Below are 26,241 nucleotides of genomic sequence, written 5' to 3'. Positions count from 1 at the left end.
GGTAGGGATGGATTTTTCATAAAATGTATCTGTAAATTAATTTCCAATTAACTTTAAACCTTTGGAATTCTTTTAATAATTGCTTGGTGATGATAAAGAAGAATACAGTCTTTATATTTGTTTACCAAATGCCTTATGATGAATTCCTGCAAAACAAGAATAGTTTTTACTGTTTGTAGTTTTACTTTGGAAAACACATATCTAATGAACTACTATTTAAAATATTTTTTTTTGTCCTGCAAATCGTTATCATCAAAAGTTACTATACATTAGTATCCTACTGTATGTTATCATGGGCCATGGCTACATTTTTAAAGTTCAAACCGGAAGTTGTAGTTATTTTGAAGTTCCCTGCGTCACAAGGTTTTATTCTGAAAGCCCAAACAGGAAGCTAGCTGGCTCGCTGTTCAGTGTCTCGCGGAGGAAGGGGTCTGTCCACAAATTTCACCGTTGGCTGGACTGTTTATGTTTCGGGCTTACATCACTGAGCTAGCTGAAGAGGTAGCTAAAGAACAACATACATTTGAGAAACACACATTAACACCAACCACTGGAAACAGTGCAACGACCTCGTCATCGTTAGATAGCTAGCTTGTTAGCTAGCTTAGCTGCCAACTTTTCATTCATTACTGCCTGAGCACTTTCTTTGTTGCAGCTAACGGATAGCCTCATCACAACATATCTGGGCAGTAGTGAGGTGGATCTACTGTTTGTTCCTGATCGTTAATCTCAGTAAACTTCATAAAACATGTTAGTTGATGTCGAAATGTTAAATTAGTCTGCGATTAAAAGTTGACAGCTGGTTTGTAAGGCTTGCAAGATTAGCTAGCTTAGCATCAGTGTCCTAAACAAGCTTATCAGTTGCGTTACTATGCAATACAACAGAGGGGTGAGCGATGCATCAGCTGTAACGCCACTAAAGCTTATGTTTTAGGCACAACGTTGTCCAGCTATATCGAGTTAACACATTAACGTGATGTATAAATCATGTATTTAATCTCTAATATATAATGTGTATGTATCTTACTGGATAGCGTGGATTTTGTAGGAAGAGCAAGTTGCTAACCCGTCAGGCTGTATAACTAGCGGGAAAGCTAACTACATACATGGCCAACATAGCGTAAAAGTTCATACAAAATAAATATAATTTCCCAAAATGTATAAATGATTCCTCATGTCTTTCAGATGCCTGTGTGATTACTAGTCCCATTCACTCTCCTACATATCAAGTACAAGGGAACCACATAACTGGAGGATCAGATGAATTGGCGCTGCAACTAAGGTGCATTCATTTTAACGTTTTCATTCAGATGTTATTTACACATATCGAACATACATGTGTGCGAGTTGATTTTAACCGTATTGGTCATGTTATAAAATGTGCTAATGTGACAGTGAAATGTGAATAATAATGTAAAAACTATGAAAACAAAGGCATTTTGGAAAGTAATAAGGATATAGGACATTACAAAACGTAGTATCTTTGCATGTGTATGACACTAGTTGTATCACCAAACAAGGTTTTTCGTCATAAACTGTCATTATAACATTTGTCTCTCAAAATATTAATAACTCCTTTTTTCCCCTTCCAGCTCTTCTTGTCTCCTTGGCCCCTGAGTGACATGGTGGTGGAGGCATAGGTGATAAATGTGTGAGGAGAAAGCCCCTGTGGTCCTCTTGCTGCATCGCACACTTCCTCATGGATTCCAGCAATGATGAGGCACTCGATATCATTATCACCAATGTGGTGGCCACATTCAGGGTCAGGTGCCACCTCAACCTGCGCACCATCGCCTTAGAGGGGAACAATGTCATCTATAAGCCGGATTGTGGGGTAAGGAAGTGGATGAATGCAAATAAATTCTTATTAAGAGATTCAAATAATAGCTTGATTTTCTTTTGATTATGTACAGTGCATTTATCATGATTCTTGTTGGCTGCATTCAAATGTTAACACTTTCTTTTTTAGAAAGTCCTGATGAAGCTTCGTAAACCCAAGATAACAGCCTCAATCTGGTCCTCAGGGAAAATCATCTGCACAGGAGCCACAAGGTAGACACTCTACACATAAAACACAAACCATGAACTCCTGTGAAGTCTGCGAATAAAATCTGCAACTGCTCATAACAAATCGGGTTGTTGTTGTTGCCAGAGCCCTATTAATAGCCTCTTTAACTATCTGGTGAGAAAAATGTGGGCTTCTAATTTCTTGCCTCCCTTACTCTTTGTTTGCCAATTTCCATGTAACATCTCTTCTGTATTTTGCAGTGAGGATGACGCAAAGCTGGGCGCTCGCAGGTTAGCCCGTGTTCTGCAGAAACTGGGCTTCAGGGTGAGCATAACCTTTGTATCATAACAAAAAGCACTTTATTATGTTTGAAAAACAGGCATAACTATGAATGTCAATCCGAATGTGAAGCGTATTGTAACATGTTTGCATTTTAGACTGTCGAGTTAAGGTTCAAGCCTCTGTTAAAAAGGGTTATAAGAAAAACATGTGATTTCTCAGGGGAGTTTTCTTTTCTTTATACAATCCTGGACTTATTGACTCAGCAAGAGTCAATACGTTTCAAGAAGGCTCTGCTGTTAATGCAGTTCTTTAATCAAACAAAAATACTGACAGTTTAAATGATTACATTTCTTGTGAATTCTCATTTGGTTTAGACAGGTCACCTCTCACCAGATCAGATTACTTGCCGGTTATCGGTGGATTACATTTGCATATATTTCTGGAATAACTGGAGTGTGTGTGGGGGCTGATTTATAGGAATTATTGCACTAAGGCCATGAGACCAACATTAAAAGACAAGAGTTCTTCTTGTACATGTGAAAGCATCTACGTATAAATACATGCATATGAGTGACTGCATGTGTATGTTTTTCTACACAGGTGAGGTTTTCAGCCTTCAAAGTGGTGAATGTTCTGGCAGTGTGCTCCATGCCCTTTTCGATCGCCCTTATAGACTTTACAATGAACAACCGACCCATTGCCAGGTAATACAGTACTATGCATTACAACTAATATCACCACACTGATTACAATCATAACTGTTATCCAGATTTGTCTTAGCAGTGCTATAAATATATATAACATAGTACCTATGGTTTCTCCTGTCAGTCCAGAATTATATTGTTTGTCAGTTATTTTTTATGAAATGTAATTACATTTATTTCAATTTTTTTGCCAGAGGCACCTCAGTACATGTATTTTTGAGTAAATAGCCCTGTTTAAAATGTTTTTTTACCTTAGTGTTTAATTATTTGGAAGGGCAGGATGACCTCTAGTGGTGTGAGCACTGTTCAGCATTTCAGTATGCATTTGGCACCAGCATCAGAGAAAAGATGTGTATGTGTAAACAGCTTCTGATTCACAAAGCTGTATATGTACTTGGATAGGTACACAGATATAGATTGTAAAATAAGAACATGGTGTATTCTTTTATTTTTTTGAAATAGTTTTGTCCCAAAAATTAAATGAATTAACCTTCTGTGTCCCTGTAATGCTGCATGCTAGGGGAGAATACTGTATTTTGGATGAATAACCTCAATTATGATTTTGTTTTTTATTGAAGGTCATGGTTGATTCATCAAGATTTTTTAGATGACTTACCTTGTGCTTGTTTGTGTTTGTCAGTTATGAACCGGAGCTCCATCCTGCTGCCACCTACAGGATCAAACATATTAAAGCTACCGTCCAGGTGTTCTCGACTGGCAGCATCACAGTTACAGGTACCTCTCGCTACATGCACATATGTGTGACAGTTGACCGTTACCATACTGTGTTCATTTCCTTATCTACAGTATTCAAATAAACTCACTGTAGTTTATTTTTCCTGCTATACTGCTGGCAACATGTCAACTAATTTGCTTCAGGTTTAAAACTATGTCTATCTTTATTCTTCTATTCTCATTACTTTAACGGTCTTAGTAACTGATAATTATACTAGTAATAATTATTAAATAGTAAAAGTGCAATGCTGTACACCGTTACATTTCTTATAGGGTACTGTGCCCTGAGTCTCATCCTCAGCTAGGGGGCGCAGCAGCTGAAGGGATTGAGGTCACATTTTTGTTATGCACTTTTATAGTCTGTCACAACCAGAAACGCGGTTTTGTATAACCTAATTCCTCAAGGAATTTTACTCTGGGTGAAATAATTTAGGACGTTTAATGGTGCTAATGGTATATGTGACTTCAATTTCTTCTGAGTTTTTGGCTTCTTTCTGTCTTTTAATTGTACTAAAACCTTATTGTTATGTTCTCATCCTACCCCCACTCCATCCCCATCTATCCCATTGTCCAGGACCAAATGTGCAGACTGTGGCCACAGCTGTTGAGCAGGTGTACCCACTACTGTTCGAGTGTAGGAAACCCCTCCGCAAATAGAAGAAACGTGTCAAAGACAGAGGGATTGAAGGAAAGAGAAGACACGTCTGATTTGTCAGTGAGGAAGCACCTTATCCTTGGGTTTGATTTGCTTGGATTTACCGCTACGTGTCCACAAACTTCTAACACAACAGACTGGAAGTCACCTGGATTTGAACTTTTAACAACTTCCCTCTCACAAGTGTCTCTGTTGTTGTGGATTCTGTGGCTATTGTGATTTTAACCGCCTAGACTTACAAGTTTGTCTTTCAAACATCACCTTCTTCAGTGGAAACTGCTCTTCCAGACCTGCCTGACATTGAAATGATTCACTCATGTTCCTCATTTGCTCTGGGTGGACACAGAAAGACCCGTTTTTAACAGTCTAACCATTTTAACGCTGAACTGTTGTGACCATTGCATCGGGTCAGTAGGTCTACACTGAGAAGCCTCACCTTTAACTCTACATACAAGATGTCGTCCCATGTGCCAGTTTTTCTAAAATAATCTCCGTCCATGGCGTGTTAACACAAACACAAGGCATCCTCTGTATTATCCATATTTCTGCCCAATAAGAAAAACATGGAGTCTGGACTGAGGCTGCAGTTCTTTATGCAGATGCACATATCTGCTCACAGAAAGCATTAATCTCTCAATTAACTTGTTGCTTTTAATTTGTTTATTACTTGGTTTGGTTATCAGTTACTATAAATCCATTCTTCATTCTTAACTGGTACTGGATCAGAATTCACAGAAGTTGTGATTTCATTTCTTGTCATTTCCTAATAATAGATTTAAACAAGGCAAATATACAAAACAACAACTTTGAAAGGGTATGTTTTAATTGTGTCTGTCCCCATAGACCCCTAACTCATTTGTACTAAACAGAACTTCTGGTTAGTCCCAGGTCATTGTTGCTGACACAAGGGAAGGAATAGTTATGAAACACCGTCCATAGTTAGTCTTTGAAATTGCTTGAGGCACAGACTAGAGTAACAGAAACTCTTTAAAAAAATCGAGTGTCATTTTTAAGTAAAGAACTCATAATCTCAACAGCAGCCGTTCCATTTCAGTGTTCAAAGAGGCAATGACAACGATGTTAGCCAGTCCCAGAAAAATCAAATCCTACACATATTCTCATTCTCCTGAACAACAGAAAGTGTTTTTAATTGGGACAACCTAATGTCAGGCAACAGATGTATGTATATAATAGAGGCATCTGATGAAAAGATGTCGATATAGCCGTTGACATGTCGTCTTAAGTGTGTGCGATGGACTTTTTGAACTAGTGTCGACTGAAAGTTTGTGACACTTGTTCAGAATTTTGTATTTTGTATAAAAATAAAGGATCAACAATTAAAACTACACTTCACTTTGTATCATTTACTCTCTTTGTGTACATGCATGTGATTACAGCTGGAGTGAAGCACTGAATAACTCATGGTTATCCAAGATTTTCAGTGTGTCCGATTACAAACACATTCCTACAGGAGAAAAAGATAAGGAGCTGTATCAAAGTGCACACTTTGATGTTAAACATCCCACTTGTTAATCATCTAAGTTTAATTTTGGCAATAATACTACCATACCTGATGAGTTTAGTATTTGTTCAGCAGACAGGCATACAGTAAAAGGGAACTTGTTGAGTCATCATTTTCTTGATTGCTTAATCCCATACAAAAAGAGGCGGCACCGGGCTCTAGTGTTGTTACATTACATGACAGAGCAGCACATAAATAATGCATTATGCATTAATTTGCAATTCAAAGAATGTTACAAACAGACATTTCAAGTTATTAGTGTTTGATAGTTTAGTACATCTTTGATTTCCCTAATCAAGACCGAGACATTCTTTTGTCTAAACTAAAAACCTGTAGTCGAACAGTTTGAGTGGGTTTTCTTTCATTTCTGCCTTATTGGAACTGTATTCTTAAAGTGGACCTATCATGCTATATTTGAATAATATAGTGTAGGACCATACCCATATAAGGCATATTTATACTTTTTTTTTTTCAAAATACCAAACATCATGCATTTTAGCCATGCCTCATTTTGCTCAATTTGACATTTTTTAGCTCTGTTTTTGTAAGGGAAGATAAGGGCAGAACAGCACCACCTACAGGCCTGGCATATGTACTACAGCGTCTCCAGCGCTTTCGAACGGCAATGGCCATGGCTGTCTCCTCCTGATTGGTGGAGTTGGCCCAATAGCCGTAGTGCCACCGTCCTGACGTCGGGACAGTGTTCAAATCTGGATCAGTTTTTATCAGATCCGTTGCAGCCCCTTTTTTAGAGATTTGGGTATGGAGGAAAATAGAGAGGGTTGTGTTTTCTGACACTTGGTGAGTTCCCTGGAACACCGGGGACACATATTCATGTATAAAAGACGTACAAAAGTGCATTTTGCATGATAGGTCCCCTTTAAGGTAATACTTTACCCCCAATATGACGGTTGTATATATGTTCACCCTTGAATTATTGAGACATTGGAAAAACATGTTCTCCAAGAATTCAAGGTTTATATGGAAGTCATTATGTTGGGGTTGAATTGGTAGGTAATACAAGAAAGGCATTTTTTACAAAGAAATTCAATTCATCCCCAAAGTGTATCTTTACTTCCTGAAGTGAGACCTGAGTTCTACTAATGTAATCAAACCTTCATCATTTAAAAATGTCCTGAAAATACAATTTCCATCACCTTCCTGTTGTTCGTCCTTCTCGTGCAGCACGTAGCAACAAGGATATGAGTTTGCCATCAATACAGGATCTGCAGCGATGTACGAGTTCAAGCCCAATCAGACGTTTGCTGGAGTCTCTGTGGACGTAGTGCTGCGGTTCAGACTCTTCTGAGGCTGAACCTGCCTGCAGAGCCTCCCCTCAAAATGTTTCCTGGGAAAGCAGAGAAGGAAGATAAAGCAATCTACTTAGAAAACGACTTGACACCTTGATAACATTAAGCTCATCAGCAAACTCCCACTCACTCCTTAGCCAGTTCTTTTGATATCTCCTCCAGCGTGCGACCCTTGGTCTCATGGATACAGAAGATGATGAAGACCAGCAGAACAAAGCTCATAACAGCGTACAGGAACATCACATTGGGGAGACCAAACTTTTCTAGGGAAACAAAAGGGAAAGAACACATCATCCTCAAATGTCCACACAATACCTTAGATAGCATGCTTGTTTGTTTTACTTGTTATGTATTTCCCTCCTTGCTCGAATGCATTCTTGGCTCGATGCCGGCTTTTTCGTTGCACCACAGAGTTGCTACTATGATAATTGTTCTACAGTTTAAATGACTAACTCTGCTTCATTTTGTGATGACATTGTCCTTAAAAGACATCATTGAAGAAGAATTTCCACAAAGTGACACTGATTTGCAGTGGCTGCCAAACCCTTAAAAAACTGTGCATATAAAAGATTCCTGATTTGAATATTGAGAAGTTATTTAAATTGTCTTCCGGTTTTTCCTGGTCCTGATATATCGTGTTTCCAGCAGTGAGAACAGGGTGAGGCACACTTAAACCTGTTTTACTTTGTTTGCTGGTTGTTTTAACCATTACTATAAACGTTCATCTTTGTTTGCCTGTCCTGGACAAAAGACAAAAATACAATGTGATCAAGGTTAAATCGTTGGTTCACTTGCAGTTCTTTTTTGCAAAAGAGAACCTGATCTACTACAGAATACTTGCCCCAGTTGCATAGACAAGATCAGGAAAATTGTAGATGTACCACATGAACTTGAACCTACAATGATAACCAATAACACACACACACACACTAGGGCTGGGCGATTATGGCAAAAATCATAATCACGATTATTTTGGTCAATAATTGATATCACGATTATTAAATACGATTATTCATTGACTTTAAAACAAATACAAATAATAATTTGAACAGTATCTTTTTAACCGTTGATTACCCTGAACGTATAATTCAACTGAAAAACCAATACAAAAATAAATTAAATAAATGATACATTTATATTTACATTTAAATAAATAATATCAAAAATAATAAATACCAATAAACAAGATCAACAAATATTTTGGAGCGCACTCCAACAAGCTACTAAACATATGTAAATATGATAAATACAAATAAATTAGACTAAAATAAATTAGATCAAATATGTTGCAGTGCACTGTCACAACCTAGCAAAGCAAAATAATTGCTTTATTCGATTATGTTGTTTTCGTAATTGTGGCAGGCCAAAATCGTAATTGCGATTAAAATACGATTAATTGCACAGCCCTAACACACACACACACCTGTAAATGTGAGGAAGGTCATGGAGATGAGCAGGTTAGTGGCCCAGTTCACAGCCGACACCACAGACACAGCTCTACCTCGTACTCCCATCGGAAAGATCTCACTGAGAACCACATACACCACTGGAAGGGAAAGAAACAAATACGCAAGAGGCCATGGTTAATAACGCAATAATACAAATAACAAAATGTTGTACTTAACCGTACAACGTGTTATAAGCTGCTGCCATTCTCTGAACTGTGCCAGTCAGTGCATATGGTTAGCTGCAGTATTTTATTGCAGATAAAATGCACTTCTTTGCACTCTCCTATTGGTTAACAACAAGTATTACAAGTTTGGAATGATGCTACAGCTTTTGGTACGCCCAAGGAGTGGGTAAATAAAAAAAACTGGTGCTTACTTGGCCCCAGGCTAATGGAGAAGGCTGCCACGAACACCAGCAAGCTGATCAATGAGGCCCACTTCATAAAGGAGGACACTTCCGCAGGAGTCCTTCCTGACTCCCTATTCCCATCGTCCTCTCTTTTAGTCCACTGTGCCTCCTCACTATCCCATTGGCTGGGGAGGCCAGTAGCTAAAATGGCACTGTTGCCAAAGTCTATAGAGGATCCGTTTAAATCCCATGGCGTATGTGTGTGGTTTGGTATGGTGTGACTTTTACACAGGCTGGTGAGATGGGTGTGGCTTTGCAGTGTCAATGTGCCGAGGGCCAGTAGCGACACTCCCATTCCGACGGCACCAACGCACAAAAAGTTCTTGGTTCCCACGCGGTCGACCAGCAACACCGCTGGGATGGTGCCAACTACTTTGACCACTCCGAACCCTGTGGAGGCCAAGGTCGCTGCGGCGTCGCTGTTGAAGCCCATGCTGCGGAGGAGCGGTGAGGCGTAGGAGAGGATGTTGGGTTGACCTGTAGCCTGCTGAAGGAAGACTAAAGCCACGCCAGTTAGCAGCCGTGAGCGCAGGTTAGCTTTGCTACTGAACAGCTCCCAGAAACTGTGCTCTGATTCCTCTTTAAGTCCTGCCAGGATGTCTCTGAGCTCCTTTTCCACATGCTCCTGGACCCCACCTCTCATTCGGGCCAGCACCATCCTGGCCTGCTCCACTTTACCCCGGGTGACCAGGAAGCGTGGGCTGGCTGGGAGGAACACAAGGACACTGATCTGCAGCAGCGCGGGGGGGATTACTAGTCCAAATGTATACGCCCAGCCATGCGGCACAGTAGAGAAGACGTAGCTACAGCCAAATCCCAGCATTACACCCACAACCAGCATCAGTTCGTACAGCGTGACCAGCAGACCCCTCCTCTCCATGGGTGAGATCTCTGCGATGTACAGGCACGCTCCTGTCCCAGACAGAGCTGTACCCATGCCGACTATCACCCGGCCCAGGGTGAAGAAAACCAGTGTGTTGAACGCGATGAGCATGACAGTCCCTCCGACCACCAGGGCGGCGCTCAGGAGCAAAGAGAAGCGGCGGCCGTAGCGGTCCAGAAGAGGACCTCCAGCCAGGGACATGAGCAGAGCGCCGAGCAGGTGGGAGCTGACCAGCAGTTCCTGTTCCCTGCAGGAGAGGGAGAGGAGTTCCCGCAGCTGAAGCAGGACCCCCGAGGTCAGCCCCATTTCATACCCCAGCATCAGGCCGCTCAGAGAGGCCGCCAGAGCCGCTACCACCACCAGCCAGCTGCAGCCTGGAGAGAAGACAGAAGACAGAAACACAGAGAGAGAGTGAGAGGAAATACCTTCCCAACAAGGTCTCAATGTGCATCCTCGAGATCTCACAGATGTTGCTGCTTTTTCCAAAAAGAGATACAAACAAGTTAGCTGGTTCAAAGAAGACATTACTTTGTAATAGGGGCTTTGCAATATACTGTAAGATAAAATAAGAGAAGATCCCATGTAGGGATATTCAGTTTTGACGTTAACCGTGATATTTAAAAATGCAATTTTAAATTGTGTATCTTTTTTTTTTTTACAAGTTTATCTGATAACCTTTTTTTTACCCATTACTGTACAGCTTGGTTTAAAGAAGTGGTTCTCAACTGGTCAGGCCTCGGGATCCACTTTTTCCTTTGTCAATAAATCGTGACCCAAAATATTGAACCACTCAAATCTATTCAACAAAAAATTGTGCTGTAATATATACGCTTTTCAGCATACAATATTAATTAAAGTGAAGTACAGTGCATATATCCCTTATATCCCAGAACTAATGTATGCTTTTAAATAAGGTTTAATGAGATGATGGAATCAAAGCTGAACTGTATAACACAAAAAGGCACACATGCTGAAAACCCAACCCCAGCAGGGGGTCTGGGGGGGATTCTCCCCCAGGAGATTTTTAGAAATACTAACAAAACTACACATTCTGGTACACTCTGAGAAGAAAATAAATAAATCTATTACTACCCGACATATTAATAATATGTTATGCCATTGTTTGTTTTTCACTTTGTTCTGACAGCTGAACTTGCTGCTCCACACAGAGAGAAGAGCAAAGAGGAGATAGTCTGTGGGACTTCCTTTAAATTGTGGGTAAGGGTAGATAGCCCCCATTGTTCTGTGACCTGTCAATCATCAAACCGGGGGTCATATTTCATTATGTGTTCATTTTTATCTGAAGTTGTACCCATGGATGTATAAAGAATAGTTCTACCGCAGAGTTATTCTCCGTGGGGACTTCCGGCAACAATCTTGATTCTGATTGGCCAGAAGACTCGAAAAAACATGTTGTTGTACTCCCAGTCCAACGCCTACTGCATGCACAGCGTTAGACAATCGGGCCTTCAAAAGAAAAGTTTGACTTATTTCCCAAAAAAAAAAAACTCACACATCTGCGACCCACAGTTGAGAACCACTGGTTTAAAGTGTCTATATCCTCCTCCCCACACTCCTATTTTGAGTGTAATTATTTTACAAAAAGGAGACAAAACCCAAAATAGACAAGATTACCTTGACTGAAAGCACAACACACATCTTCAATTAATATCGCGATAACATTATTAATGTGAATTATTGCCAATCGATAAACGTTAAACTCTGTTGTCGTAGTAATAAAAGGAAATTATATATTGAATGTGCACAACTTTAGGTACATTAGATGTGGCCTAAACAGGTACACTGCCCCAGGTAATATGCATTCATTAAGTGCTCTCCCATTCCTCGGCAGCTTTTAGAGCCCTAACCTGTTCTGAGCAATCAGCTGATTTTATCCTACGGTTGTATAGGATAATGACTCAGGGTGGATGTTGGCATTTTTCCAAAGAAAAATAACCTTAAAGCATATTGACACACCACAGACAAATATCTGGATAATTTGTTTGCCTTGTCGTTTGTAAATCAAGTGAATACATATTTGCCTCCAGTATACTTTTAACATTTTAATTCCTTCCAAGTTAAACATTTGTCAAACTCATTCTTTGGCAGCAAATTGGTGAGAGGAATTATTATGGTAGGGTCGTTGTGTAATGTAGCAGACCATACACTACGACCTCCTTGGAGTAAGGTCAACAAGACAACCATTTGTTTCTTCTGGAGATCAAAGGTGCACTGGTTTTACGATCGGTTGAATTTTAAAGGAAATTACATAAAGTAAGAATAAAATATATCCATAGTGACTGTATGTACTTAACATCATGATGTAAGGGAGCAGAAAAATAAAACACATACTAGTGTTTGTAATATTAATATCATGCCATAACTATCGGCATTGTCACAGCTTTTCTTCTTGTAGGATTCCCCGAACCATCAAGACACTTTACAAGCTCTGACAGTGTGGAACAGGAGGTCAGAAGTTCAGAAGAATGCTGAAGCAATCTTGTAAGTCATTGTGTTTGTGTGTGAGTGAGTGTGTGTGTGTGTGTGTGAGGGGTTAAAGCCTATCTGCGCTGTCTTGCGCGTACCACTGTGAGCTGTCACACATTTGTTATCAAAAGAGAGATAGGAAAGAAAAATCTGGAAGAATCAAAACTGATCAGCTCAGCAAATAGATATATATCCAATTGACATATGCACCTTTAAACTTGTGAGCTAAAAACAGTAATACGCATGACCTTTTTTTGTATATTTATAGGGAACAGTCATAAAGTTCTATCATTATTTCTGATGACATGAATTGACCCTGTAACAGCTTTTAACTAAGGAGACTGCACCTGAGGTATTTAAACCTGAAAGATCTGTTTTCATAGTAGGCTGAAGACTTTAATGCCAAGGTATTTAACTTTCCTAATAATCATGCCAGTCAGGCCTTTTTCTTTTTAATCTAATATAATTCCCACGGTGCAACATGCAAGAACAACAGAGACGCAGCTGCAAACTGCAGGATCTACAAGTCATCTGCTCTGACTGTTGCACTGCATACCATCTGTCAATCCTTTTCTATAACAGACTTTATATCATAATGGGATTACAATATTTAATATGTTAGACTGTTCTCTCCTGTAATGAGACTTATGGCTGTAAACGCTTGTTGTCACATTCCTATTACACTTCCTGAACAATTTAGAATAAGAGCAATATAAATGTATTTAGATAGAATACTACTTTAGTAATTAACTTGTTTTGCTATATTTGAACCTGTCTTTAGTCACAAAATAACTGGCTTGTTGTAATGCGTCGTAATACATTTTAACATATTTTACACCTATTTAATGCAGAAATGTGAATTTCTTTTTGTCTTCCAAAGACCTGTGTTTCACTCTATTATCCATAGAGAAGTATGTATTCTTAACTTCTAAGCGCAGCACGGTGCAGCATCGCTCTCCAGGAAGAATCATTGGTAAAGAAGTGGGTCATTTCAAGGTTCAAGGTTCTTTATTGTCAATCTGACATAGCTACAGAGTAATTATGCAGTTGAAAATCTTATGTCACAGGCTTCTCCAACAATGCAACATAATAACATAACATAAGAATTAACTGAGTTTAGGGTTTAAGCAACCAAAGTTAGAGTGACCTGGGCATAATAAAAGTCATAAATTACTTTTGGTGTCTTCGTTAATCAGTTTTTAAAAGCTACTGGGAAGATGTTAAAAGTGCCAATATATTTTATATTAATCTGTTGTTGTAATAATCAGGTTTACTGATTCACCAGATAACTTTGAAAGTTATCTAGAAAATTCAACTAAACTGCTTCTTGGAAGAGGCACCTAGTTAACATTTAACAAATATTGCTTTCTGGTGTAACCAAATGTGGTATTATAATAAAGTGGTAGAGAGGTAGTGCAAGCTGTAGGGAGGAGCCCTTTTGGACATGGTGTTGAAGGTACACCATAAACAATTCCAAATTAGCCTCTAAAAAAACATTCACATAACAAACAATCGTTTTTCTATCTTCATAAAGTGTAATTGCCATTTGTGCGTACCTGGGCCTTTTGGAGGGGTCTGTTCCTGCGCCTCAGGCGAGGGGTCGCCTGGGAGTAGGGAGGTAATCTTCTTGGTCTCACTTTTGGGGTCCATCATTAACCTCTAACATTAGGCCTAGGTAGAGCAGATACAGACCATCAGACAAAGAAACATTCAAAAACTTCACAGAAATTATTGTTTAAAAATGGCATAACTTTGTTTGTTTTTAGCAACAACTGTTTAATCAAAAATATGTTTCAACCCAGTGATGCAATTTAATATATTTTAACTATTCTTTTGTTGTGTGCTATATACTTACCAAGTATGGCAATATGAAAGAAAAATACAAATAAATGGATACAAATAAATACCAGCTCTCAATGGACAGTTGCTTTAGATTGTGAAATAGAGTTGTTCAATGAGTGAATTCGACAGTACTTCCAAAAACTGTAGCTATAAGGTGTTAAACCCAGATCCTGTCAAGCTGCTAGTAAGCTTTAAGTTCTTCTTAAGTTTGTTTTTGTGTTGCCCTTCTTTGGCATATGGTAATGGTTTGGGACCTTTGTTTTTCCTACTGATGTAGTCGCATCCTATTGGTGTTCTCGCCTTGAGCAAAAGTGTTGCAAGGTCATTTTGTGGAGGCCAGTAAACCAAGACCACAGGGGGAAACACAACGTTTTTACAGCTAACAATAAAGTAAACTGGACTCAAACCCAATGACTTCGAGTTTGGGCTTGTCCACAATTAACGTGCAACTTTGCGGGTGTCGAATGTCGATGCCTAAAAAGTTCAGTAAACACTTTTTGCCTCTATATGCAGTACTACCTTCCTCACCTGACGACCCAGCGGTGTCTCTGTTGTCAGCTTATTTCCCCGTTTATCGGTCCATTCGCTTTCTTCTCCAGACTTTATGACTTTGACCCGGCTCGCAACTCTCTCTCTCTCTTGTCGGTGCACGCACGAAAGTTGTTTTGGTTAAGCACTTGTTTAGCTCCGCCCTTGTCGGCCCAGAAATTGGTCGGACCAATAGAAAACTTGGATTTGTCCTTGGTAGTGCCTACACACTATATCACATTTTTTATGAAACAATATATTATTTTAGGCTTATATTTATCTATTGTGGTAGGGTATAAGGAGCTACAAAGGAGCTTATCCTATGCTGTTTTGTTACGCTTCCAGCTGCTTTTTTTTGTATTGCTGTGATCACTATAATATAACCACCATAAAATACACCTGTATCAATAATGGTCTTTCTCTCATACTGTATGTGAAAACACATGGGGTGGCCTCCTGCTGGTTTTTGCTTGGTTCCCATGTCCTGTTTCTATGAATGCTGCAGGACTGAGCTGTCCAACCTGCCCTCCTGCTCCACAGATGACAGAATGTAGCCTTACTGCATGTTCCAGTAACACCCTGTTAGGGCATGGCTTTCTTGAGATGTATTTTAGATGTTCGGACATCGCCTATAGAATTCAAAGTTTGACCTGTTTTTAACCACTGTCATTTGATCCTCACTTAAGTTAAAGAGTGTATGTGCATGTGTTATGTAAGTACTCAGTAACCAAGATAACCATGTATGTCCTACTTGTTGGAGAGTGGCCCTATGTCAGAAAGAAATGATGACATTGTTTTGGCTTTTGCAGTTAGTTAAAGCAATTAATAGTAGTTGCAATTGGCATATAATTGAATATCAGTGGATGTACAATTTAATGTCCTGAAGTCAAATGTAATTTACCGAAAGTGGCAGAGAACTAGAATTAGAAAAGAGAGATTTATGTATTTAGATTTGAAGTTAAATCACAAGTAAGTCAGGTGAGGACATGCCCATAGCCATTGGTCTAAAATGCATCATGACATGTGATCAAGGTCATCACTGGCATGTCAACTTTCCCCAACAAGCCTTTCCTGGAACCTTATAAGAATATTACTTAATTGCACCCATATGGCACATAGCCAACATAGAAACTATAGAGTTGTCATGTGTTAAGTTAAATATGCCCACTTCCTCAGAATAGTGAATTAAATGTGAAGCTCCTGAGAATAGGGTGGTGCTTTAATGTGAGTTGCTTTGCATGCTAACTTATTTAATCAATTGTCATTTGACCTAGCTCCAACACGTAGCAGCAATGAATTACAAACAATATAAGCTTCAAAGTATTTGAAAATGCGGAAATTACACATAAAAGTTTCCAATTACAGTAAATAATGCCCTTTTCATCATACCTATATTTAATGAGTGTGTCGACCATCTGTATATTGGTGTTTCCAGCAGAATTTGTCAAATAAAAATAGTATCTGAAACTGTGACATATATAGCGAAATACTTTCCTCTGTTCTTGTGTTACCGTACATTGCGCAGTGCAGTATCAATCAATCAATTAATCAATCAATCAATCAATCAAAGTGTATTTATATAGCCAAATTTCACAACTTTACATTTGTCTCAGGGGACAGTATATGAACACGAATACAACACCCTCTGTCCTTAGACCCTTATCCCTCTCCCAGGACAGACAGACATGCAATAGATGCTGTGTGTAAATTCACAAGATAATACATTCACAACATAGGTATAGAGGCTGTGGCTCAGTGAGATAGTGCGCTGAACTTAGTGTGCTGAACTTTGAATCAGGGGATAGCAAGTTCGAGTCCCACTGCAGTCAGCATGTCGTTGTGTCCCTGGGCAAGACACTTCACCCCAAATTGCTCATGTGGGGATTGTCCACAGTACAGAATGTATGTAAGTCGCTTTGGATAAAAGTGTCTAACAAGTGACATGTAATGTAGTCCAAATAATTGAAAAATGCATAGGTCGTCTATATAAGAAGAAGATGAAGATGGATCCAGGTGGATGTCAACCTCTGGGTGCCATCAAATAATTGTAAGGTGTACAGCGACTGGCACAGCCACGACTCAGGATCCACGACTCAAGACACAGTAATATTCAAACCTGGAACCTGATTCAGTGGCAGAACAATAACATTTTGCAAGGTATTTATTTATATTTATTAAATATAGCCTTCTCTTACTCGCACATAGTGTTTAGCTTATTAACTCCTATCACACTAAAGAATCACTTAATGAATTATACAGTTTATTTTATATTTTTTTCTTTTATGTAGGTAATTATTCAGTGTTTGAATGACAGTGTGGCCTTCGGGACTGACTTTTTGACTTTTTCTGACGATTTTCAGATATTAGAGTGAGAGCGTGGCAGCTCCATCGCCTAGAGCTCCATAGCCGAGAAGTCCATCGGCAAGAGTGCAACCTCCATTGCTGAGAGTTTGGAAGCTCAATTGCTGAGAGCTCCATCGCTGGGAGCTCATTCCACGAGAGCTTCATCACCGAGAGCTCCATCGAAGAAAGCTCCATGATGGGAGTGCGGCAGCTCCATCACCAACTGCTCCATCGCCGAGAGCTCCATTGACGAGAGCTCCATTGACAAAAGCCCTATCAACGAGAGCTCGATCGCGAAGAACAATTATGTCATAGTCAATCATAATATAGTATATCATAAAATACTATACAAGATAAAGTATGTAAAAAAAATATATAATAAAATGACATGGAATAGTAACAAAAAGTATTTAAAAGTCAAAGTAAAGTTGGTATTCCTATAAAATCTCATAATATAGCATGTCATTGTATCAGAAAATGTAAGAGTGCTGGAGTGTCAGATGCATGCATCATGAAGGCAATTGCCACTCCTTTATGATGGCAACCAGCACTGACATCCTTAGGCCTGTGTTAGAGACTGTGTTAGAGACTGGGTGATTTGGGTTGGAGACTGACTCTGAGATAATGTGGTTGTCTATCAATAAGAAGGTCCTTGGTTTTATACCACAACATGTCAGTGTATTATTGGGCAAGATACTTAATGTCAAGTTGAACCAATGGCATGGCATGTGTGACTTTTTGTGAGCAGACGGCTGCCTCTATGTCTGTGTGAATGCTGACTTGTATCGGTAAAAGCACTTTGAGGGGTGTTAAAGACTCTGAAAGCGCTATTTAAATACTGTCTATTTCCTGAAAAATAGATTTTAATCTCAACGAGACTTTTACCTGGTTAAATAAAGGATATAATATATATATATATTTACCATTTAACAGAGAAATCATGGGACAAAGGATATTCTTTGGCTGTTGTAGAAGTAGTGTCATTTGAAAGATGTAAATGTATTGATGACATGCCACTGTTTACATTCTCTTATCCTTGTCATCCTTATCTTTTCCTCTCTTGCTTGATCTTATAGGCAAAGTAATTGCAAACAACTCATCATACAGCTAGATACGCTTGCTGCTGTGAGTACACGTCTTTATTGTTTTCTTCATCATGTTGTCAACAATTATAAATCAAATTATGAATATAATTTTGATTCAGTTGAGCCATTCTTTTGATTAAATCATTTTTTCAGAAAAACAACATAGTATATTATGTCGAAAATATCAAAATGATTACATGGTATGGTATGACGAAAAATAATTCAGAGAATAGTATGTCCAAAAATATCAGAAAAATATCGCAGTAAAGGATGTCCAAAAATGTCAGAAATACCACATAGGTCCAAAAATATCAGAAAAACGTCATGGAATATGTAGGAAAAAAAGTCATATTATATTGGAAATAATTAATAATATAGTATGTCAAAAAAATAATAGTATAGTATTTCTAAAAATATCAGGAAAATGTCATAGTAAATAATAGTGTGTTGATCGTAATTGTATAGTATGTTGAAAAAAACCTTATATTATAGTATGTTGATGTTGATAAATGTTATAGTACACTTATTTGTAAATGATAAAAAAAATTCAAAATATAGTATGTCCAAGAAAAGTTATAGTAACTTATGTCAACAAATATCAGAATAACTTTTTTAGGTCATACATATGTTTTCGGATAAAATAAAAAAAATTATTTTTAGAAATTAAACAAATATTTATGCGAGTTTCCTTACTATTTCATAGTTAATCAAATCAAAGGGTTGCAAACAAACTCAAGCATGGTGTGTGTAATGCCAAATGTATTGTCTGAAAGTATGTGAAACTGCTACTAGTGCTTTAAGACTCAGTTTAAGACTTGGCCAGAAGATGGCAGTGCATGATTACTGCTGCTGGGCAGATCTGGAAATATCATGCAGCCCAACAAAAGCCTTCCTCTGGACAGAGATTATAAAGCACACATGAGCTGAAAATCAGTCACACAGTCCTTTGATGAAATACTAATTATTTCAAATGTGACGCATTTTCTATACATGTTTCAGCTTTTATTTTTGTTGTCATTTTGAATGAGTTGCCTTTATTATTGGAGTTAATCAGCAATAAGCAACTCTGTTCACCGCTTCCTATGATAAGATCGATGGTCAAAATGAGGAAGATGATCATTGGAGGAAATAGTTTGACAAGAATGTAACAGGAAATACAAAGGAGTGGAAAGTAATGATTTGAACAGTCTGTAAGATCAGATAAGATAGATGCAGGCTTTGTGTAGATCATCATGTTAGATAGAAAAATAGCAGCTCTGAAAGATGTTATCAGGTTTTCTCCTATTCTGTAGAACATTGCAATTATGTAATGCCTTCAAAAAACGATGTAAAGATATTTCTCCTGATTTGTGTGATCATTTTGAACTATAATCAACCTTAGCTTTAACATTTAAAGCATGTTCAAGGTTCAAGGTTCAAGGTTCTTTATTGTCAAACTGACATAGCTACAGAGTAATTATGTTGTTGAAAATCTTATGTCACAGGCTGTTAATAGACAGGCAATGTTAAAGGGACACTTGTATTAGTTTCAACTGAGACCTTCCCAACAGTCCTCTTCCAATGTTAATCTGTAAAGTGAAATTCATTTTCCACTTTCCCTCCATCCCAGGAAGTTAGAGGTCAGAGGTCACCTGCACAATAACCCCCTAGATCTGATTCAGTGTCATCTTAAAAGACACCCGGCTGACTCCATTTACCAAGAACACAATCTTGAACTCCAGCAGAAGGACACTCTGACTTATCAACCCACCACCCTGCTGTAATCTTATTTAAGATACAGTATATAATTCATATTATCCATAACTGAGTCATCATTAATGCAGTTATAGCTTTTGCATGAAATCAATGCTCTTCTAATGACCTGTAGTGGCCTTACCAGTCTATCTGAGGCCATCCAATAATTAGCCTGCAAACAAATCCATCCACACACACACACACACACACACACACACACACACACACACACACACACACACACACACACACACACACACACACACACACACACACACACACACACACACACACACACACACACACACACACACTCTAACCCTAACCCTAACCAAGTCTTCACCCTAAAATGAATGATTGACATAAGGGAGGCGAGTCCCCACACGTGACTGTGTAAACAGATTTAGGTCCCCACAAGGATAGTAATGCTAGGTCACACACACACACACACACACACACACACACACACACACACACACACACACACACACACACACACACACACACACACACACACACACACACACGTCACAGGAATTGTTGTGTAAGGCTTCTGACGCATGGAGGGGGGTAAAGTCCATATTACACTAATGTGGGACGTTTGGCAGGGGTCAGTAGCTCAAGCCTCTTCACAACCAGGGCTAGTATATGTTTACCAGATATTCATTCTTTACATTTATTTTATTTACTCTATGACTCAAACGCTTTTATTTCATTATTTTCTATTTACTGCCAGTGTCAAGACAAGTTTATGTTACAAATATTGACATACTTCAGTTCAGACTAAAGGGAAATCAATCAAATTGATTTATCAATAATACAAAACAAAATGAATAGGTGTAATAAAGTTAAACTTTTATTGCAAACCAAACATGGTCACATAAATCTTAAACAATTTGACAATTTACAGTACATTTAACATGAATTGTTACATATACATATTTAAGCATACCTTTAGTCATGTTTTGTTCAATATACATTAAAACTTGTACACATAACTCCAAATATACAAACAAACTTAAATACCGTCAAACTGCATAACAGCAATATTAAAATGGAATGTTCAGTTTCAATGCAATGGAAGACTATATGAGGGGGACACAGTTGGCAAGCAGAGCTACACAAACACATAACTCTCTTTCTCCCCTAGCAGCTGTGCTCTCTCTTTCTCTCTCTATCACCATTATTATTTTATGTGCAAATGTAGATATGAAACATAATTTGAGTTGTTCACGTTTCGCATGTAAATGCCAGAACTGGTGTGTTAGGCTGGTGCTACACCAACAAAAAACATATTAAACGTGTTGACTCTAAGGTCGACCCAGACGAACCCAAAAGATGGAGAGAAAAAAACAAAAGGCACCTTCGAGAGAGAAAACAAACTTCCCCCTCTGTAACATTCAGCTTCAAATGACTCCCTTTTCCAACCACACAGAATGTAAATAAGAAGAAACTAAAGCACCAACATAAATGTCATCTTCAAGCTACTCAGTCCAACTCAGTTACTGTTGGTCCCCCATGGGTGGTGTGAACAAATCTTCAAAGAGGGAAGATCTTTTTGTGATGAAGATAGAAATCCTGGTCAGATCTGTTACAGCGTGGTCCAGCCTTCCTCTTCTAGATATGGTTGAAATTGGTTTGTGTGCTTGTCAGTTGTGGCTGCAGGGTCAAAAGGGGCTTCTAAGCTGCCTGAGCTGTGTGCAAAAGACCTCCACTAACGGGTAAGAGATGGCTGAGTGAAGCCCTGCAGAGTGTGTCTGTTGTGGAAGGTTGAAGAAGTTGTGCGATAGTAAATCGGATGGAGGATTACAACCCCAATGTGTCATTAAATCATGGCAGGCTTCCTCTTGTAGCAAGTCTTCTTTCAAGAGTTCAAGGGGATTATGGCAAGTACACATGTTTAATTCTTTGCAGATGCAGAGTTGTTGCAGGGGGTTGGTTTCGGAAATATCCATCAACCCAACAGGAAATGTAAAGTGGGATCAAGATGCAATCCATGGACATGCCACAGTTCATGTCCTGTAAGTCTGAATAGGCGTCCTTTGAGTGCCTGTGTTTTAATCCTATAGGTAGGAGTCCATAGATGGGGCGTAAGAGAAGCCCACAAAGGCCTCTGAACCATCTTTGATGCTGGCTGTGGCGAGCGCGCTGTCTGGGGAACAGCCAATGGAGCTGGGCACCGGCTCGTCTGTGAACTCTGGATCAAAGTGCCGCAGGTCGTTGGGTCCCGTCTGAGAGGGAGGAAGACAAGAAGGGGATTAGTCAGGCTGTAAAATACCTTGCCATAATTGGAAATGTGTTAAATCACAGCAAGGATGTTCCACACTCTCAATCTAGTTATGTAAATGTGAATACTGAGGACAAAGTCTGTGCTTTGGCTACCATACTGTAGAAAATCCTCAATCTGCTTTAATCAGCAGTTATTGTGGTATTAAAAGGAACGTACCACGTTGGGGTTGAAGGGAGGGGTGATCTTCTTGGCATTGAGGTCATCCCAGTTGATGGGGGAGAAGAAAACGTGGATCTTAATTTCAACCTGTGAAGAGACACAAATGACCAATAATTAAATGATGCCCTTAATGTACATATTTAGTCAATAAAATGCATACATATCAACATGCAGCCACAATAACTAAACACTTACAAAGTCCTCTGTGCAGCCCAGCCTCTTGGTTCTGTCTTTCTGCAGCAGGCCCTCCAGCAGGTGTCGTGCTGCGTTGGAAATGTTAGGTTTCAGCTGCAGAGGCTTGTTCAGTATGTTGTCATACATCTCTGCTGTGTTGCGGCTGTAGAACGGCGGCTGGTGAGGGACAAAAATAACTGATAAGCATCTTGGCAACAAGCGAATAATCCTCATGACGAACACACTGATTGCATCTTTTTAAATCATGCATGTAGAGACACGCGGAACAAAACTGAGATAAGAATTGCTTCATTGTGTACAGCACAACTCATCATTAAAGTGCAGATTTTAAAAAGCAATGTGAATGTTACTCACCAGGCCATAGAGCATCTCATAGAGCACCGCACCTAAACACCACCAGTCTACCGTCCTGTCATAGGGCTGCTTGTGTAGGACCTCAGGAGCTAAATACTGCAGAGAAAAAAAGATGGGTTAAGCTTTATTACAGGATATCACAGAGAAAGCTGTCAAGTTCTGAGTCACCAGAAAGCTTTTCCTTACCTCTGGTGTACCGCAGAAGGTCGACGTGGTCCCGTTGGGTTCGATATTCTCCTTGCACAGGCCGAAATCGGTGAGAATGATGTGTCCCTGTGAGTCCAGCAAGATGTTCTCTGGCTTCAGGTCTCTGTACACGATGTTGAGGGAGTGAAGGTATCCCAGTGCGCTGGCGATTTCTGCGGCGTAGAACCTGGCTCTGGGCTCGAGGAAGCAGCGCTCTCGCTGTAGGTGGTAGAACAGCTGGAAGACAAGGAAACAAAAAGTGAGTTAAACCCTCAAATACCTTGATTATGTTTGAAATAATCTAAAAATGGCATGAGCTCGGATAGTAAATGAAAAGGTCAACAATAAAGACAGCCAAGAGGAAACAGGATAGGAAGAAATAAAGAGGCAGGAAAGGCTTTACAAGTTTGACAGGGGAAGACAGATTAAAGGGGGGCAAAGGTGGAGGGAGAGAGCTGCAGGGTAGAGGGAGAAAGAGGGGAAGAAAAGAGAAAGAAGAGAAAAGGAAAGTAACTGCATCCTGTTTCCTGATGAAGCCCATATTTAATCAGCACTGTCTTTACTCGTCCAACAATCACAGGAAATTAGCTGGATTGGGCACACACTGAGTCTGAATGGTGCTGCTAAATTTGGCCCAAAAGTCTCTCCCGACCAACCCCATGATTTCCTGAGAGGTGTTTCCTTTAGAGAAAGAAAGGCAGAGAGCTTCTAATCTGCATCTCATGGCAGGATATCCCCTCTGTCTGTCTGTGTTTCTGCCTCATCTTCGATTCTGGCACTCAGAATATTATTCCTCTCCAAAAACGACCCCTTCTAAAGCACCTACTTTAAATAGCTGAGCTTCTCCCTTTATCATCTCTGCTTTGTATTTTTCTCACCTCTCCTCCATTGATGTAGTCCAAGATGAAGTAGAGTTTGTCCGTTGTTTGGAAAGAGTAATGCAGACCCACCAAGAAAGGGTGCTTGACATTCTTTAGCAGCACATTCCTCTCTGACATGATGTGTTTCTCCTGGGGAATAAAAGAGCAGGGGGTATAAGGTTAGCGAGGTTGACAAAGAGTAGGCATGTGCACTTTTGGCATGTCTGTAGCCACACTTACCTCCTTCTTCTTGAGGATGGCCTTTTTCTGTAAGACTTTGACTGCGTAAAACTGGTCATCAGCGCGATGGCGTGCCAGCAGGACCTTGCCGAAGCTGCCCTTGCCGATCACCTTGAGGAAGTGGAAGTCGCTGGGTTTGGCGGAGGGGTTTAAGGATGAACCGAGGTTGATCTGTTGGGAAGGACTTGGCTGCAAAAGGTGGAGAAGATGACAAAGTTAGAACCTTATAATGACCCCAAGAATGTATGGTAAACAGTGTGTTTATAGTTCTGCATATGGTGAAATGTAAGCAGAGGAAGCAACACACAATAGTCTGTTTATTGAAATACTTACAGGAGGAGAGGGGTTTGCATTCATAAGCTCAGGATCCTGAGGAGGACTCAGGTTCAGAATAGACTGAACTTCAGGACTGAAAAAAAAACAAAGAGTTCCAATTGAGTTCATTCAACAAAGCATCAAGAGATTATTCAATTATTTTAAATATGTGAATCAGCTGATTAGGGAGTCACAAAGTTCCTCCAGAGGACAGAGACTAACTGGCATTGACTGCCTGTGTTTCCCAATGCTTTGTCCTCCAGTGACACAGAACAATAACATGAGTCAGATGGTACTCACTGCTTGCAGGCGTAGGAGTTGGTGGCCAGCCTCTGAATGAAGTCGTTCAGACCCATCTTTCTCTGTTTCATAAAAGCTGCAACACAAAAAAGAGAGAAAATAAAGTTTAGATTTTCAATAAAATAAAGCAAAAAGAGGTCCATCCATTCCATGAAGAATCAAATATCCAGTTACCAGTGATTAAGGCAACTATCCCTCTAGATTTGGAGTAAGTCAGGACAGGCATCTCTGTTTCTGTTTTGACCGTCATGATGTGATGTGGTAAAGACAGCTCTCTGCCTTCAAACTAAAATATAACTCCCATTCCTTTGCCTTTAGCTTTATAAGAGGCTGGAGGAGGGAGGAGCCGCCCAACACACCCACACCCCCTGGTGGGCGTGATGCGCTGCAAACATTTCTTTCAGCTATGTGGCCCGTGAGAACATGATCGATCACGTTGTCGACCAATCAGAGGCCGTTGCGCTTCTAACGCGTCACAACCGCACCTCAAGATGTGCTTGCGTCAATTAACATGAAGAATTGGGAAAAAAAGTTCTTTACCACTACTCACTCAAAGGTGTGTACTAGCTTGCACATATGTTTGTGCAACACCATCATTTTCCTAACATGCCATGGGTTAATTGTCATCAAGACAGCCAAATGTCAGTCTGCATTTATGCTGCAAACACTAATCCTATATAGGCTAATGAGATCCAGATGTGTGCAGCAAGTAACATATAGTGGTATTTAATGTTCCTGCAGTACAGAAAAAACTCCAAATTATGCAAACAAGTGAAAATTAAGTAAAACTGCCAGAGAGGGTTCATGAGATTTGGGATATTTCTCCAACCTCCTGATTATTTTTGTAACACTCCACCACCTGACCTCCCCCTATGAGATTGCAACTTGGTCCTGAACAAATAATCTGATAGCCTCTTAACTAGGCCTATCAGCTTCACCGTTTGGCTGCTTCTCAATTAAAACGGCCGGGAGTGACGCAGGTTCCCTCGGTATACAAAAGACTAGAGGGAGAGCCTAAGTCGAGGGAGGCCCGGTGCCAAGAAAAAAAGCCGCTGGTAGTGGAAAAGTACAGACTGAGAAACTTCTGAATACATCCAACTCAAGCGAATAAAACCGGCAGATCAGACCCAGGATCTGTTTTCAACAAACCGGCAAGCCTCTCAGAAGAAGCCAAAACAATTCAATGTGATGATGAAAATGTATAATGTGGAAAATTACTACTCGATTTGCCTTGTGTGTTGGCACATAGAAGACCACACAGTGAGGTTTGGTTATGTAAGGCACCTGGTTCAAGTTTGATCAACACACCCAAGAGGAATGTAGTATGTAAGACGATATGATCCATAGAGGCACATTATAACACATTA

At 39.7% G+C, this 26,241-nt stretch overlaps 3 protein-coding genes across 6 annotated transcripts in view; 1 reads left to right on the top strand and 2 right to left on the bottom strand.

Moving 5' to 3' along the window:
• Positions 1-384: 384 nt before the first annotated feature.
• On the top strand, positions 385-5,735 carry tbpl1 (TBP-like 1). Its single transcript, XM_034143170.1, has 8 exons — positions 385-501; positions 1,186-1,282; positions 1,593-1,834; positions 1,970-2,052; positions 2,269-2,332; positions 2,891-2,994; positions 3,635-3,729; positions 4,304-5,735. Exons 3-8 carry the CDS (start codon positions 1,700-1,702, stop codon positions 4,384-4,386), a joined length of 564 nt encoding a protein of 187 aa, XP_033999061.1. The 5' UTR covers positions 385-501; positions 1,186-1,282; positions 1,593-1,699; the 3' UTR covers positions 4,387-5,735.
• Positions 5,736-6,697: 962 nt separating this feature from the next.
• Positions 6,698-14,922, bottom strand: slc2a12 (solute carrier family 2 member 12). 2 transcript variants are annotated; one of them, XM_034143169.1, is made up of 6 exons: positions 14,814-14,922; positions 14,000-14,114; positions 9,041-10,330; positions 8,640-8,762; positions 7,347-7,479; positions 6,698-7,254 (listed from the first exon to the last, which is right to left on the bottom strand). In XM_034143169.1, exons 2-6 carry the CDS (start codon positions 14,094-14,096, stop codon positions 7,161-7,163), a joined length of 1,737 nt encoding a protein of 578 aa, XP_033999060.1. In that variant the 5' UTR covers positions 14,097-14,114; positions 14,814-14,922; the 3' UTR covers positions 6,698-7,160. The 2 variants fall into 2 exon arrangements, with proteins under 2 accessions (XP_033999060.1, XP_033999059.1); XM_034143168.1 differs by having other exon boundaries at positions 6,989-7,254; positions 14,805-14,912.
• Positions 14,923-20,807: 5,885 nt separating this feature from the next.
• The window catches only part of sgk1 (serum/glucocorticoid regulated kinase 1), a 37,090-nt gene continuing 31,656 nt past the window's right edge, over positions 20,808-26,241 (bottom strand). For 2 of the 3 annotated variants that reach the window (XM_034142998.1, XM_034142997.1), the window contains 9 exons: positions 24,875-24,950; positions 24,593-24,668; positions 24,260-24,448; positions 24,038-24,169; positions 23,160-23,396; positions 22,974-23,069; positions 22,620-22,775; positions 22,422-22,511; positions 20,808-22,206 (listed from right to left, as the gene is read on the bottom strand). In XM_034142998.1, coding sequence (XP_033998889.1) covers positions 22,039-22,206; positions 22,422-22,511; positions 22,620-22,775; positions 22,974-23,069; positions 23,160-23,396; positions 24,038-24,169; positions 24,260-24,448; positions 24,593-24,668; positions 24,875-24,950 — 1,220 coding nt within the window. In that variant the 3' untranslated portion in view covers positions 20,808-22,038. Of the gene's footprint in view, positions 22,207-22,421; positions 22,512-22,619; positions 22,776-22,973; positions 23,070-23,159; positions 23,397-24,037; positions 24,170-24,259; positions 24,449-24,592; positions 24,669-24,874; positions 24,951-25,048; positions 25,179-26,241 lie in introns of those variants that run through there. The other variant, XM_034142996.1, reaches the window with a different exon arrangement.

The sequence above is a fragment of the Trematomus bernacchii genome, unplaced genomic scaffold (assembly GCF_902827165.1).
Source record: "Trematomus bernacchii unplaced genomic scaffold, fTreBer1.1, whole genome shotgun sequence".
In the NCBI taxonomy this organism is placed as follows: Eukaryota; Metazoa; Chordata; class Actinopteri; order Perciformes; family Nototheniidae; genus Trematomus; species Trematomus bernacchii.
Note: the sequence above shows the minus strand (reverse complement) of the source record. Positions and strands in the feature narration are given on the sequence as shown.